This window comes from Zonotrichia albicollis, chromosome 2 (genome assembly GCF_047830755.1).
Source record: "Zonotrichia albicollis isolate bZonAlb1 chromosome 2, bZonAlb1.hap1, whole genome shotgun sequence".
NCBI classification, from domain to species: Eukaryota; Metazoa; Chordata; class Aves; order Passeriformes; family Passerellidae; genus Zonotrichia; species Zonotrichia albicollis.
This window is the reverse complement of record NC_133820.1, coordinates 6,375,321-6,391,831: the sequence shown is the minus strand read 5'-3', so window position 1 is coordinate 6,391,831 and position 16,511 is coordinate 6,375,321. Positions and strand designations below refer to the sequence as shown.

At 37.2% G+C, this 16,511-nt stretch overlaps 1 protein-coding gene across 3 annotated transcripts in view; it reads left to right on the top strand.

Moving 5' to 3' along the window:
• Positions 1–16,511, top strand: part of CADM2 (cell adhesion molecule 2) — a 571,412-nt gene that overhangs the window by 498,480 nt on the left and 56,421 nt on the right. For all 3 annotated transcript variants that reach the window (XM_074532615.1, XM_074532612.1, XM_074532619.1), the window contains one exon: positions 4,612–4,790. In XM_074532615.1, the coding sequence (XP_074388716.1) occupies positions 4,612–4,790 (179 nt within the window). The remainder of the gene's footprint in view (positions 1–4,611; positions 4,791–16,511) is intronic.

The window sequence follows — 16,511 nt, the reverse complement described above, 5'->3', positions numbered from 1 at the left end:
TTAATGAAGCAATCATTCCCCTAGATGACTTTTAATACTGCACCAGGTTTTCAACAAGAAACACTCTGATAAATCTTGTGATATCTTTTCCACTACTCATTTGAGCATATGCACTAGATTTTGTTTTTTTATGGACTTCAGTGAATACAAGTGTACCCATGTTTGGAGAACTAAAAGGTATTGTTGGAGAGGGTCCTACTCAAAAATATGAATTTATTTTTATCTTGTTAGTGTTCCTCAAATTCTTATTCTTCTTCTTCTATCTTTGTTTTTATCCACACTGGCTGCAAAATTTTGACAGGATGCCTACATACCCAGTTGGATGAGAATATCCCCAGTGAAATTGTAAAAAGGTGGCTTTGGGGTTTTGTTGTTGTTTGGGTTGGTCAGGGTTTTTTGGGGTTTTTTTGGGTGTGATCTTATGGAAATGAAAAGGTTATTCTGTGCTATTATAATGGGTCAGTAAGTTGTCCAAGTGTTGTTTATTAAGGATTCAGTGAAGAACACTTTGTACATGACCTTTCTGCGCACAAAAATTAGAAAAGGGCAACAAAAACATATAGAGCCAAGATGTTTCAAGTGAAAATGGATTGCATTGCCTAAATTCACTTTTTTCAAAAAGAAGGCATAGATATATGTATAGATATAAAACATATAGATATATGTATAATTTTTAAATGGAGGGTAAGCTAACTATTATAGTTATATATAAAGATATCACTAGAGAAGAGGATTGTAAGAAAGCACTCAATGACTGTCCTTGGGTTAAGAGTGGAGAAAGAGACAGAAAATTGCCAATGTTGTCTTAAAATGCTCCTGTGTAATTCCAAAGACCTCAGCTAAAAAAAAAAAAATACATTAATGTGGAAAAATATAATTGTTGACTTTCATATTATGTAAACACTTCTTGAAAAGGTAAGGCAGTGCCTAGGTGTTCTTTTCTAATCAAGAGTTTTTACTCTCAAGGCCAGAAAATAGTTTTGCTGTATTTACCATTTCTTTGTTCGGTTACTTGTAAGAAAAATACCACAATATAAAACATGGACCATTGTGGAACTTCATACCAGCTTTTTTATACCTTGATTTCAATCCTATTTCATTCTGCTGGAAAAGAATACCAGATTTTGTTGGTTCTGTGTCAGGTTTTGAGGCTGACATGAAGACAGATAACAAACTCAGATTTCTATACTAAAAACCAGTTCCTTTTTCTAAGGCTTTCACTGAACGCACAAATGGAAGGTATTGTTTGTACAAATATCCCTGTTTGTTCCCGTTCAAATAAACATTGATAGTATTGGGGCAAGTCATTAGTATTTTAAAAAAGCTTACATTCTGCATTGTTAGGGATGTATGCAATAGAGAAAAATCTGCAATATTAGGAGTGTACATGTTTGCCAGGTGTTTTAGCATGTCAAACCTAAGCATCCCTTTCAAAATCTTGGGTAAGAGAAGAAACTCTGTCTGGTCTGCAGATGTGGGCAGGTTTCAGTAGGATAAACTGTGGGGAATTCACACTTGTCTGTGCCTTGTGACAGAGGAGGAAAGCTGTTTCAGGGTTTCAGCTTTGGACAATGAAGGTACTAAGGCAATTATGAAAGAATATCCAATGTGCTCTAAAGTTAAGATTCCTTTCTCCTTTTTTTTTTTTTTTGTGTAGTTTTTTTCCCAGCTGATAATCTCAGAAGGTATCAAATTCTAAAAGAGAAAAAAAGGGGAGAGACAAGCCTGCTAAGTTTCTAGGCTCTCATAAGTTACAACAAGGTTATAACAGGAAGGAGTGCTACTTACCATGTCCTGCAATATTCATTGCCACTTCTAGGAGATCAGTGAAGGACAGGTAAAAGTAAATACCATTTTGCATGACAGGTAGGGAACTCCCTGAATTAGTTGCTACAGGAGGTATAGTTGGTGGACATCATAAGCAGATTCTACAAGATACTAGAGACATTCATAGGCACAGGTGTAAATAATAAGTGTATGCAAAATAGAGCAAAATATGTGCCCTGCAGCACCCCTGACAGGATGATTTCTGTTGCTGGCAGAGTGCAGGAGGAATGGACAGCAGAAAATGGATGTACTCCCATGCTTCCCTAAACAGCCATCCTGCTGCTGCTGCTGACCACGGCAGCGTGATGGCCTGGGTGCATGGGCATGTCTCATGTTCTTAGCTCACTTCTGCCTAACCAGTGAATTGTGTAGACCAAGTGTCTCAAAGCTTCCCAGCAGTGCAGGCAGAATTTAGTTCCCTGGCTGTGACAGAATTGCTGCTTTAGGCAGCGCTGAGGTGGAGGGAGAGCCGTGCCCGGCCACCAGGATGTGTTGGCTCTCGGCCTGCTGCCCAGGAATTGCTCTGCTGCTGCCAAAATACAGCACAGGATGGCTGAATATTCACTCTGGATTAGCAGCTTCCCCAACACCCAGAGAATGCAGATCTGCCTCTCTCTAAGCCCTGGCTTTTCTGCCACACATCGTTTTGCAGCCACAGCTAAGTGCTCTGTATAAGACTAGAGTTGGTGTATTACAATGTGACAGAGCTCCCTGAATAATTTATATCTCTGCCTCCATTTCATACTTATTTGTTATCCTATAGGTTTTCCCCTAGGATATGCCATCTAGTTTCAATTTAAAACCTAAGTTCCATAAATTACAGCTGCACAGAAGTTGCTTTAACACGCCATTTATGCAGGTAATGGTGCACATTGTAGCAGAAGTGTTTCAGAGTCCCCACTCCTGGGATTGCAGAGCCACAGTAAGCTGGTAAATGGGAAACAATGAGGAGTTGGCCGGAAAATTGAACAAATCCACCTTAAAATAACACAGCAAATCACACCTTAATGCTGAGAACTCGATAGGGTAATGTTTCTACACCAGCATGGACATCTGGATTCCCTGCTTGCATTAAACAGAAAGAAAGTGTGTACATTGTGCACCACGTGTGTGTGGATACCAGTTCATAAAAATGAGCTTAGGAAGAGGATTAAGACATATTTATGGTACAGCATAAATAAGGCCCATCACACTATCAGCTCTTAATCCTTGCTTTCATTTCTGAGCATATGATTTTCTGGAAAAAATCAAAACTCTGGAGTATAGCCTGTCTAAGTACTAAGTTTGACAACACTTTAACAGAGTGTCATCCAAAATATTACTAAAATGTGCGTAAATTTATTATATTTCAGAATAAATATTTTTATTTAAAGACTACTTTGAATTTTATAGAAGTGCATTTCAGAAAAATTCTCTCTGTTTACATGAGTTGCCTAACTCAAAATCATGTCATTACAGCCATTACAATTATTTTTCTTTTCATGAGGCCACACTTTGGCAAAACGTTTCTCCTTAAGTATTTAGGTTTAATTCTTTTTCTTAGCACTTATTATATATAATAGGCCTTAAACACCTGCTTCAAATTAGTGAAATTAAGTGTTTCTGGAGTGCTACTAGTGATTAACCTGGCAACTGCTAATTTTATAACAGTGTATTATATTTTGGTTTATTACTGAGTCACACAACTGGCATGTTTGTATAGAGATTGATATGTGGCTTGTGCTGCACAAAGCTACAAGCAAGTTAGCATTGAATCCCCAGGCTGTGAATATCCTGCTGAAGTGACTGGTGTAACAGGGCCTGAGATCTCTGTCTGCTCCTCACTTAGACAAGATTCAGTAAACCAACCTTGCATTCCCAGTTACAGTCCTGTCTTCTTGGTGATTTCCCTCATGTAAATTTGGAAATATACCTTGTTACATGCAAGTAAAGGCTGTGTGCCGGTAATAAATACATCCTGCTGGCTGCTAGGCAGATCCCATGGGCTGTGGAGCTTCTTGAGAGTCTCTAGGAAGGAGTTAGGTATGCCTTGCCTGAGGGAAGGTGCATGTGAACCTTCAGGACTGCCAGTCCCCTTCTTTGTGGTGCCCTTACCTTGCCTGGGGGGCTACCACCACCAGGGCATTGCCTTTGGCCTGTTTGATGTGAGCGCATCAGGCAAAAGAGGAAAGGTTTCACAAGAGGAGAAAATCCAGGATTTCAAGTGAAGTCTTAGATTGCTTGTGATGTGAAACAAGGGATTATTTAAGGGAAGGATGTAGAAAAGGTGGGGAAAAGGGATGGGCTGTGACACAATGCAGCAAGAGAAACAAGTTTAGGTAGTGTGTAACATGTGCTACTTTGGGACTGATACACCTGGTTCAGGAAAAATAGTACATTCAAGTTCACTTGTGAATATGAATGGCCTAAGCAATTTAAGAATCCGTTTTCAAACCACTTACGCCCACATCATCCTATTTGCACTTACTTTGTCAAGCACCTCTGGACCCTGAAACCTCACAAGAATTTTTTATTTAGGAAAGATCTTAGCCTGTTGCAGTACCATTCTGCTTCCTTTTTTATTTATCTTATCTCTTATTTCTCTGCTTGTTCTTTCACTTTCTTTAGCAGTTCACATCCAGGATGGTAAGGTTGTACCAGTGACAGTTCATTAGATCCAGTAATTCAGATATTCTTGGGGTGATAGATGACTTTTTATAAGTTGCTGATGATGTTATTTCTGATGTACATGCTGCATATACGAGTTTCATGTGTCTAAATAAATGCCACACTTTGATCCAACAGGCCAGAACCAGTACTGTGGACAAAGGATGGTGGAGAACTACCAGATCCAGAGAGAATGGTTGTCAATGGCAGAGTGCTAAGCATCAGCTTCCTAAACAAAACAGACAATGGCACATATCGATGTGAAGCAAAAAATCCCATTGGCCGGAACAGCACAGAATATGTCCTGATAGTACATGGTGAGTGTGCTCTCCTTGGTGCATTCCATGCATATTTAACATTTCCAGCTGATACAATCAGGTTCTTATGGTCATGATGGAAAGAATAGCAAGAAAATGTGGATGTATAATTGCACCTTTATTGATGCTGTGATCTAGCTGTGGGGAGCTTGTTGTCTTTTATGACATGCCTCTCTTCTTACAGTTTAAACAAAATGTGTTCACTTCTGCTGTGAACTTTTTGCTAAGTAAGCACCTGTGAAAGTGTTTTGCAGTTTGTGGGTACTGTTTCATAAATACTTGCCTCAGGCCCAGCTCAGATAAAGCTGGTTACGAAAGGTTATATGAAGAGAAATAAGTGACAAATGTGTGCTAGAGGTTTTCTGCTTAGCTTTTTATAGACCAGCAAAGACAGGACATTGAATGCTTCACACAAGTTAGATTCTGCTCCTGAGAAAATTCAGCTCATACAAGTTAGCTGATATCACCTGGCCCATCATTACAGTCAGACTTCAAAACTTTGTCATGTCCTAAATGCATTATACTGCTTCCAATAAAATGGAAAAATAGCAAATTTCACATTAAATTACAATTGGTTTGGGGTTTTTTTTCCCATAATAAACAATGTGTGCTTTGAAAAAACTGTCGTCCACATTGATCGTTAATAGATTGATATAACTCAGCTGTAGGGGAAACTATAATATAAAATTAGGATTTGCCTTTAATCCAGCCTAGCAATTTGGATCTAGGAGCCTCAAAACATGGTGCTCTCTTATCAGAGGTAGTTCCTGGAAGGTTACCATTTCCATAATTTGAATTTTTATATTAGAGAATATAGAGGCAGAACCTTCACTTTAGTTCATGATGTTACTTTTTTCCTTCTTTTTTTTTAATGCAGTTTCTTATAACTATGACAAAATAAAATGAAAAAATCTAATGCAAATTTTAATCTTTAAATACACAAGAGAATTATGTAGATTTTATTTGCTCGTGATGAGCTCACTTACAACAAGAATACATTTCCTTGGTGGCTGTAATGTATCAGAAACATTTTTCACTACAGATTTACCTGCCTCTAGGTATTTGGCATAAAACTTCTAGTAAGTGCTGCTTTCAGTAATGAGATATTTATTGGCACTCTTGATGAAACATCATTTATCAAAAGAAACACTTAGGTTACTTTTCATTTTTCTTAAAGTTCACCATTAGTTTATGTAGGATTAGTGACACAAATAAGGAGGAGTTCTTTCCATGAGGAGCACAGAGCCTGTACTGCTGCCTGAGTATTTCTGTGTTAAAGACAAACAGAAAAACTAAACCCTCTTACCTCTATTTACATTGTCTACTACAAGAAGAGGAAAAGAAAAAATTGTCTTTTGCATCCCAGAGGCAGTGGTATGGTGGTTGTTGGCTGCAGGCACAAAGTGCTCTGCCTTTGATGAGGTAACAGCGTCTGCACTTAGCATGTGTTGAAACTTCTGTCATTTGTGTTTTCTGCCCAATTTATTTATGTCATTATTTCTGAAAATATGGCCTTTTATAATGGGGGATCTTTTTCCATCAGCAGTGACTCTGCAATAGAACTGTATCAAAGAATATTTCACCGTTCCCAGTCTTGTGCAGTGGTGTGTCCTCTGGTGATCTGATTATCTTGCATCAACTTCCTGGCAGTCTGTAAAATCATTCATTATCAGGGAGGCATTTTGTTATGTTTGGCAGCACATTAGGCATGTTACCAGGTTTAGCTTGCTCATTGCTGACCTTTTCTGTTATGAGTACCTGAGTTTTCCTAATTGCATTTCTGCAATTCCAGCGCTGGAACTAGAGAAGGTAAATGTCAGGTGCTTCCCAGCTTTCTGAAACAATCAGAGTTCTGTGACAGAGCATGAGATGATGTTTAGTACTTAACAACTTACTGGGGTTCAGAGTTGTAAGGTTAATTTTAAGTAAAAAGGAGACTGACACAATTATTTTATCAAGTGTAGCACAATCCGCTGTATAGATAAATTTAAGCAGCCTTACCCCTTCTTTAGCTCATTACATTCATGAATGTCTCTAGTGAGCCATAATCCTCCTAAAATTATACAATATTTTTTCTCTCTCTCTCTGGGGGCTAGAAAACCTACTTTTTATCATTTTCTGAGATGCATCCTTCTATTTAATAGAGGATGTATTTTTTATCTTCCTAAATATATCTGGAAGCATCCTTTGATTTCTCATCCCTTCCCCTGTGCTTAACGTGTTGACGTAATTTTTTGTCCTACTCCTTTGTTAGAGCTCATTAATCATTTGACTTCTTACCTTAAAATATCAGGTTTCTAAGACAAGGTACAAGCCAGATTTCCCACAGGAGCTTGTGTGAGGAAACAGGGGACATCAGTGGAAGGTATCCTCTGCAGAGGCAGGGAAGGGCAACATGATTCACAGTTTCCTTTTCCTGTATGTACTGTGATTTCCATGCATTTTATTCCTTTTTTTTTTTTCACTTCAACAGATTTTTATCTCTTTCTGTGTGTTAATGGTGTAAGAGCTTCATCTGGCTTCTCTCTTTTTTTTTTGTCTCCCCCTAAGAAATCCTCCTTTCAGTGATACTCAATCTACTAATTCTCTCGATTCTTTAAGTTATCTTCCTAACTCAGAGAGGGTTTAGGCAGCTTTAGAGTAGAGAGAACATTGACCAGAAATAGAAAATATAGTTTATCTTGATTATATATGGTGTAAGAAAGTATATATACATATTCATTTTACATACCAGGCAAAGATTGTCTCATACCTTTAACTGGACTGATCTAAACACAAAATTATACAGAAGAGTAGTATTTTTTCCACTGTGAGGGGTGATAATGAGGTAATACTGTTTTCATGTTAACTGATGACAGAGAAAATAAATATTGCTATAAGGAGATGAATGGAAATCTGTCCAATAAAATTAGTATCTGACAACATAAAAACTATTTTTAGAATTTTTTTTTGTATAATTAAAGAAACCAGACTTCAGAGAAATTGAATCTATTTGAATAAGGTTAAAGGCTTGGGCCATTAAATATGCTCATGCTGCTTTGCCGAATCAATGTGACTGCTAATTTCCTTTTTCTTAACATTTATTGTTAATAATAAATGTCAAAAAGTACTCTGTGAAGCAGGAAGGTGGGTACAAAGTCAGAGTTTATAGGCAGAAGCACAAAGGCAAGACATGTCGTTTGCTCCAGCATTTGTTTCATGCAGTAACAAAGGCAGAGGCTTTAATGCCTGTAGCTGTTGTCATTTCTGTATTCTAATTGGCAAGCTTAGTGCTTTAGAAGTGCACATTCTGGCTGGATATATTACACCCTTTCTTTGGTAATGGGCCCCAGGCAATTTTCACTCTCTTCCAATTTATTAAGAATTTTTGTTTACCTTTGTCCAAATACTAGTCATTAATCACCAGCAAACAGAGCAAACTGTCAAACTCGTGTTGCTCAACTCAAAAACCTAGAGTCTGCTTGCAGAGCTGCAGTAATAACTGCAGTGATTTGGCTGGAGTGGAGGAAGGAGGTGCTCCATCATAATCAACCTGAGCACACAGCTGCTGTGTTTGGAGGAGTAGTTCAGCACCTCTGGGTGCCACTGCCTTGGAGGGAGTGACAGAAGTCCACATCACTGACACCTCCTCAGTGCAAACAGCAGCACTTGATCATTTACAGCCCTGTTTGAAACAGAGCACCTTGGTGAAATATCCTGATATGCCAATCTACAGCCAGGCATTAAATTAATTGAAATATTCAGAACTATCATGTGTTGTGCAGCAATTATAGGGAAGAGCAGCGTGGAAATGAACATGAATCAGCAGCTGTAGATGGTCAAGGCAGTTCTTATTGCCCAAGTTTTAACTAGGAAAGCATTTGAACCAGCAGCTTAGGATCTCTGAGGAATTAAAAGTGACATGATATATTCCTTTGTCTTCAGCCTCTCAATTTTGTATTTTTTTTCTTGGTCAAGCAATATTTTGCAAATAAAAGCAACTGAAAGACCCAGTTACAGCCTCATTAGATCTCTTACAATTTGTAAGACCAGAAGTCCCACTGCCCCTTTCCTAACTACAGCATTAGTTATATTCCACCTGCTTGCCCAGTCCCATTTCAAAACATTTGTCATCTTAGCTTCCACAGTAACCTGTGGCAACAAGATTCTGAATTTAGTTATGTGCTTTGAGGGAAAAGTATCCTCTTTTGTTTGTTTAAGCCTGGTGCTTGATCTATTCACTTTCCAACCTTAAAAGTTATTTGGCCTCTTTTGCTGTTTGTGCTGGAAGTTTGGATTTAAAATTATATTTGCTACTTCCCTTTAATAAATGCTCAAGTATTTCCACATTGGTCTCTACTCCTCATTAATTGTGATCTTAAACTGCATTTCCTGCAATTCTCTCCCATGTGTCCATTCTCCTTCTTTCATGGTCTTTTTTTTTCTCCCCTTTTTTCTTGATTTTTTGGTCTAGTTCTAAATCTCTGCGACTGACTCTTCTCCATATCTGGAACATCACGATGTTAAATCTGCACCAGACACCCTAGTTTATTAAATCCTACCTCTAAATATATTTATAGATGTTCACCTTTCATGCCCAAAAACACTTCCAGCACCATGCACTTGTACATCTGTATAAGATTTTATTTTTAAAATTGGTGGAAACTCTGTGGAATCTAAAACTCATGAAATTAAACAAACTCTTCAACCTCTATCTGTTATAGATTATTTTGTCTTTTTCAGTTCATTTTCCAGCTATCAGGTTTTTTATTCTATTTCATTTCTGTTTTGATGTCCTCACAGGGGGCCTTCTATTTCCTTTATTTCTTGAACTCACTTGTGCATGTCTCTCTGTAAAGGTAGAAACTGAATAGAGCAGAAAATTGAAAAAACCTGAGGAGGTGAAGATATATTCTGCTTTCATTCAAAATTAAGCTTAATGAATAGGCAATAGATCTTTTGGTTTGCAAATATTTTCACTACAGACCTCTGGTAAATCTTGCACAGTGTTTTTGGACAATTTAATAACCTTTATAAACATGTAAAAAAAACCACATAAAAATTTTGGGAAAGAAGGAAGGCAGCATCCTTGTGGAGCAGCACACTCATCAGTAATCTTGGCTGCTCTGTGTTTTGGTGTTAAGGTCCTACAAGCTGAGGTGACTGGACTTTTTAAAAAGTTTCCTCCGTTAAAGTTTTCTGAGTTGAAGTGTCTCATTTACACGCACACACCTCAGGCTTTCTTTGCCTATGGGAACATTTTTACCTTTATGTGAACAAAGCTTGAGCTTTGCAAAAAGAGAATTGAGCAGAGCCATGGTGTGAGGTAACAATAATAACATTTATAGCTGCAGTTATGGGGGCATTTGGTGAATAACCCCAACATTGCCCTTACAGCAATCTCAAGAATGTGAGACTCAGAAGACTTCTTAGGACTTAATTAGAAATTCACTGTATGTGACTATGTGTGCCTTTTAGTTTGGAGATTCTTCTTTTTTGGTGTCTTTGTTTGAATTAAAAGAAAGAAGTCTCAGTACTGAGTCCTTAAAACAAAGGTGAAAAGTTTCTACTATTCCCATTTTATATGAAATAAATGTAAAAGTACAGAAGATAACTTGCAGAAAAAAGGAGCCTGGGCTTTCAGTTGGAAAATAAATTAAAAAAAAGCATGCTCCTGAGTGCTTGCTCAGTCTCAAAAGCCTTCCTTCCCCCAAAGCTATCTTCTTCAAAGCATAGCCCATCAAATTGTGTTGAAATACTCAAATTTTACATTAATGTTGGAAAATGAAATTAAGGCATTAAATCATTACCACAACATTAAAGCTGACTTTTAGTTGGGCTAGAAGAGGTGATCTAGATTGTAAAGCACAATGCAGATGAATTTCCTGCAGTCAGATGAATTAAGAAATTGTGCACATGAGCTTTTGTTATTGGGCTGAAGAAGAATAGTGTATAGTTGACATTTTCAGGTATGAAAAGTCTGTCGAGAAACTTGTGGTGGAGTTGTTGGCTTAATTTTATGGATGAATTGTCCAGCTATTATCCCTGAACACTCTCAAGGCAGCTACTTTGAAATTGCTTTTTGTTGATAAATACTTGAATAGTGGGGTGTATGGTTTAGCTGTATGAACTGATCTTTCTTCATTTATGGTGACTTTAGAAAAATAAGATACAAATTTCTTTTCCAGATAAGCTTAGAAGTATTTTGGAAAGGTCAAGAAAATAACATTCCAAACCACACTAATACTTTTGAGGAATATGGTTGGCACTTCTGCATTTTTATATTAAAATACTTTTTCTCATTAAAGAAAACTTGTAAAATGAAGTGATTTTTTATACAATATATGAAAGATTTTTTTTTAAATTTTGTGTTGGATTAATCACTGAAATTGAATGCAGAGTACTTCAGCAGCAGGAAATCTCTCCCCAAGCCCTTTCACAATGGAACAATAACAATATATACAATATATTAATATAACCTTTAACAATATATTCTAATATGTAAAGCTCCTTCCTATTTGAATACTCATTGTATGTGTTCTAAAACCTGTGGTTTTGGATAATGCCTTTAATAAGACATAACTCTTGAAAATATTTGATTTTCTATGTGCACATGAAATGTGATATGATAGTTCTAATGGGATTTCTGAAAATGAAAAGATTGTGAGGATATACCAATTATGTCACTCTTGCTTTTATGACTGTTTTGACTGACCTTCAGTACTGTTAAATTTATTATCACTGATTTGATGTAGTGGCAGATTGCTCTCTAATTTTTCACCCTTTGCTATTGGTTATACCCACAACTTTCCTGAACTTTACTTTAATTTACCCTTTTTTTTTTTGAGATGTCAGCTTGTAAAATCACCATGTCTATGAACATCATATGCAATATTCATGAAGAAAATATTAACTCAATGATTTCACTTGAGATTGATGATAAAATTATGATCTAACAGTTGCTAATTATCCATCTAGATCATTTATTATTCAGGAAACTCAAGCCATAAAGACAATATTGAAGTGACTTAGTGATTTTTCTAAATTGAAGCCTTTCCTGCACCACAGGGTGGTGGAATGCAGATGAGGGTGTCCTGTCTGTCTTTCTCACATGGTGGTTCCATAACTTACCTTGCTTTTGAGGAACTCAGTGTTTGACTCCATTCAGGAACGAAAATAGAACATGATCTAAGTGATACTGCTTAAAATGACCAGTGGTCATACCCGGCGATACATCAGAACTGTGCTCTGCTCTAACTGAGATTGAGTTCTCTTGGAGACAGATGTAAATGCCTTGGAGGCTGAGAGGGGTAGGGAAAGCTTCTGCAAATTTGCATTTCTCCCAGTGAGTTTTGAGAACTTTTATATCTGAGCCCTCTTGATCATATATGAAGGTGGGCATGGAGGCTCAGATAGAAGTAGGTAATTAGCTTATCTCAAACCATTAATATCTCTAACATCCATAAGTTTCTATTAATAATTGTTAGTACTTACTATTTTATTTTTGCTATTTAATTTTTAATTATTAATTTTTGGTCAATTTTTCTGGAGTTAATCTTATCCTTCATTTCTATCTTTTATAAAGGAAAAATATTCAATAAAATGTTTATTAGATTAATTAACATTTTTCTTAAAGCAAACAAGGCATTTCTCCACTTGATTTCAGTATCTAATTATTTCATTGTTGAAACTGACAATTTGAAATATCCCTAAACCCTCAAACTCAAAAATCTTCCTCACGTCACTCTTCACAGCATAGGTTCAATCTAAATATATGCTGGGACCTAATGTGTCTTTAGCCCCTCCTCTATGCTGCAATCACAGACTATTTTTTCTAGCTCTTACTGCTTGAATTCTTGATGCAATATGATAAAATTCTCTTAGCTTTGTAATTAAACTCACTTTTTTTATTGCTGAATCCTATCATAGACTTTCTGCATTGGATCTCTCTGGCTAGTTATGCCTTAACATGAATCACTTTGCTTTGTCTCAGAGATTCCAGAGTGTTTTGACAGCTTTCATAAAAGCTTGTGGCATCAATCTTTCTCTATGATTCCCACACAAAGGGGAGCAGACAACAAAAATAAGCAGGAGGACAGTAAGGGTCTATCTCAAAACCACCCTCATGTTCAAGGAGAAAAAAAAAACAAAGCAAAAATCCATTAAAACAATTACTACCAAAGCTGATGAAACTTGGAATCTGCCATATGAGGATGTCCCAAAATGCCCTGACTTCTTTCACCCGACTGTGGTTCCCTCACAAGCACTGAGAAAGTTCTAACCCCATGTGAGGGAACTTTGCTGGCAGGTGTTTGGGAAAAGGTCTCCAGATGTGTGGTGTAAGCTGATGTGTCACTGGTGACAAAGACCCCAAGAGTTTTCAGTCAGGACCCTTTGCTTTCCCTCTACTGGTATCCACACTGCTTCTTTACTCCCTTGAAGAAAAAAAATACTTTCCTTGGTAACCTCATGCCTGAGGCAGATTCATCTTCCAGCTGAAACTGCCCTTATTAATCCTCATGGCAAGTGTAGAAACAAACAAATCAAAGGAGAGGAGGAAGGACAGAGGAAAGTTTGGCAGGGAAAAACTCGAGGAGTGTGCAAAGTGTTAATTCTTCAGATATTACTGTGAATCATTGCACCAGTGGATTTGATTTCCCTCCAGTGGTTTTGAAGTTAACATTTTCTGCAGGTTTCCCAACCCTTGAATGGTGGGAAGCAGGGAGGACTGAGGGATGCTGACATGTTGAAGTGCTGATGGAGGAGAGCTCTGGGTGGCTTTCATCATTTTGGAGCAGGAATTGAAATCTCTTATCGCTTTGTTTAAAATAAGTTAGCAGATATGATCAAGCATTCTTTATTTTAAAAACCCTGTTATTTCCACTGGTGAACTATCCTGCTTGATGGCATAATTGTTAAGGTACTAAATGTCTGCCACCCTGAAGGGAAGCTGGGTAATTTTAACAAAATGAAGTCTTGACAATATTCCATGGATCCCAGCATTCATTGCTATGTGTTGCATAAAGGCAAAGAATCATGGTAGGGATTCAACTACATGTATAGAGCTCCTTTGAGGACAAAAAAACTCCCAAACCTCCAAAAAACAGAGCAAAAAGATTGACAGCTGGAAAGATAGAGCCTTATTTTCTCAGGTAGTGTACTTTGGTGATAGGAATGTGAGAATTAAGTGTATTAGTCAGAGACAGTGCAATGAAGTGCAAAAATCTATGTTTTAGGTTGCACAGCGCCAGTCACTTTCCCAAGGTGATTTTCAATAAGATACAGCAATCCCACTGTGATAAAGTGTTTCAGATTAGTGTTGGACCCTTTGATTTTATTTTGAAATAAACTTATTTAAAATAAATTACAGTCCCTGTTATCTCTCTTTACTGACCTTAGAATTATTGCCATAAGTTTGGAGTTGTTAAAGCAGCTTCAGTGATCTGCCCTGAATTTCTCAGAGATATGAAAGTAGAACTGTAATAAAATAGAGATCAGCAATCTGTTTACCTCCATTTAGTTTCAACATGTCCCCATAATAAGGAAATTTTGGAAAAATTCTCTTTACTTTCTTTCTTCTCAGTGCAATTCTGGCTGAGCTTTTTGAAGTTTTTATTTTTGTGTGTGTGTGTGTGCAGAAAGAGTCAAGTGTCATTCTGAGAAAGCTGTCATCTTTGTTCAAGGCTGCTGGGTGCCTGAATTTGTATTGTGCATTAGCTTTTCCTTATAGGTTTTCAAGGGCCAGCTGCCAGTACTTTATTTCATTTAATTTTGAATACTCCTATTTTATGGCTTGGGAAAACAAGGAAATATGGCTTGTCTGCTTACTTAAAAAGAATAAAAATGAACATCACAGCCTTAATGTGATTTTTAAGCAGTGGCAATGGGCCTAGAACACCATATTAATAGTGATAGAATGGTGTGCTTCTGGAGAAAATTGTGCTGGCTTTATTCATACAAGATGTTTGGTGGCTTTTGTGGTAACATTTTGTCCTGAATGCAGTGAAATTTGCACTGCAGGTATAAGGACAACTGCTTTTTTAAATGCAATTTGTTTTCTTTTGAGGTTTTGGTTTTTTGGGTTTTTTTTTAGCAGAGTATTAAAATGAGCCTCAGGAGATCTGTTCTGCACTCCTCTGTCAGGCTCAGAAGTCTGTAAAATATAAGACATTCCACTTAATTCTCCTGTGTTCATTTCCCCACCTGTGAAATGGGAATAATACTGCCTTTTTTTTCCTAAACTTTGGTCTGTACTGCCCAAAAAATGTTCTTACAGGTCTTCAAGGCAGATGTCTATTCTTTACTGTTTCTATATTTGTTAATGTATAAATGTGAATAAAAGACATATATATACATATATATATATATGTGTGTGTGTGTATATATATGTATATATGCCTTTTTATAAGTAAACTGCTGAATTACCAAATTCAGGCAAGTTGCATAAGCTTCAGTGCACTATTTGTAGCTACTTTAATGAGAATGGTGATCTTTTATACAATACAGATTGATTCCTTTTAATCAATAGGTTTTGTTATTATTACTACTGTTGAACTGGAAAGGACTTATTTTAACTGCTGACAAAACTTGTGCTAAGATTGGGCGAAAAAATTAGGTTTTACAGTGCTCCAGGAGTAAATTTGTATGTATTATATTCATATAACTCCATAACATCGAAGCTCAATGTTTATATTGAATAGTTGGTTTGATTTGTCCTTAGAGGTAAATCTTGCACTAATAACCATTAATAAAGTAATGCTTAGAGGGCTTGAAAACAGATTCTTCAGTATTAAATAATTTTTCTACTTCAGAATTTCAATTTTTCTTGCAGTAAAATAATTTTCAGGATCTAATTATTGAAATAATTAGGTATAATTTTGTTAAATTTATCTTTTTTAAGAAGACTGTGTGTGTCACCTGGTTTTAGCATACTAGAAATTAAGAAATTATGCATTCCAGCTGATTAGCTTCCTACAGTCCAAATGCTGCAGATAACACAATTTTCCCCACCAAAACTGAGCAGCAATAGGTAAATATATTGTGAGACAGTACATTATGCCACATTTTATTCTTCTGCTTCACTGGGAGCAGGGACAGGGAGCTTTTTAAATGGCTGGGCTGGTGACAAACAATGAGTGTGACGGGCGGTGAAATGGGAGCGTGTCCAGCATCTCCAGGCCTTCATTGCAAACTCCTCTCTCTGTTCCAAGGGAGCTGCAGCCAGAGTGCTTTTGCTGATAGCAAATTCAGTGGAGTGCTGTGGGGAGCAAAACCATCCCTAAAGTAAGCACTGAGGGCTTCAAAGGCCAGAGCCGACATTTTGAGAGCTGTGAGCCGCCAGTGCAACTCTCAGATGTTCATGTTAGATGCTTTCCTGTGAAATGCTCTGCTCAGGTTTCCTGGGGTCCCTCTGTGCAGCTCCACCAGCTGCCAGTGCAGCAGACTGCTCCAGTCTCCAGGTGACAAAGCCAAATTTGTGGCAACATCTGGTGCTGTGCAGAAAGGTCATGTTTTAATATCCATTAAAAAAAAAAAGGACCTTTCCATTCAGTGCTTATTGTTATTCTTATAATTTTTAGCAAGCACCCACAAGCATTTAAAGCACATAGTCCCAGTGTCTACTAAATCCTAGATTCTGATTGTGCAAAGGAAGGGTGAGCACTGCCTCTACTCAGCATATTCTGCTTGTTAGGGTGATGCCTTGTGAAGGCTGACCGAAAATAGAGACTAGATGGAGTTAAA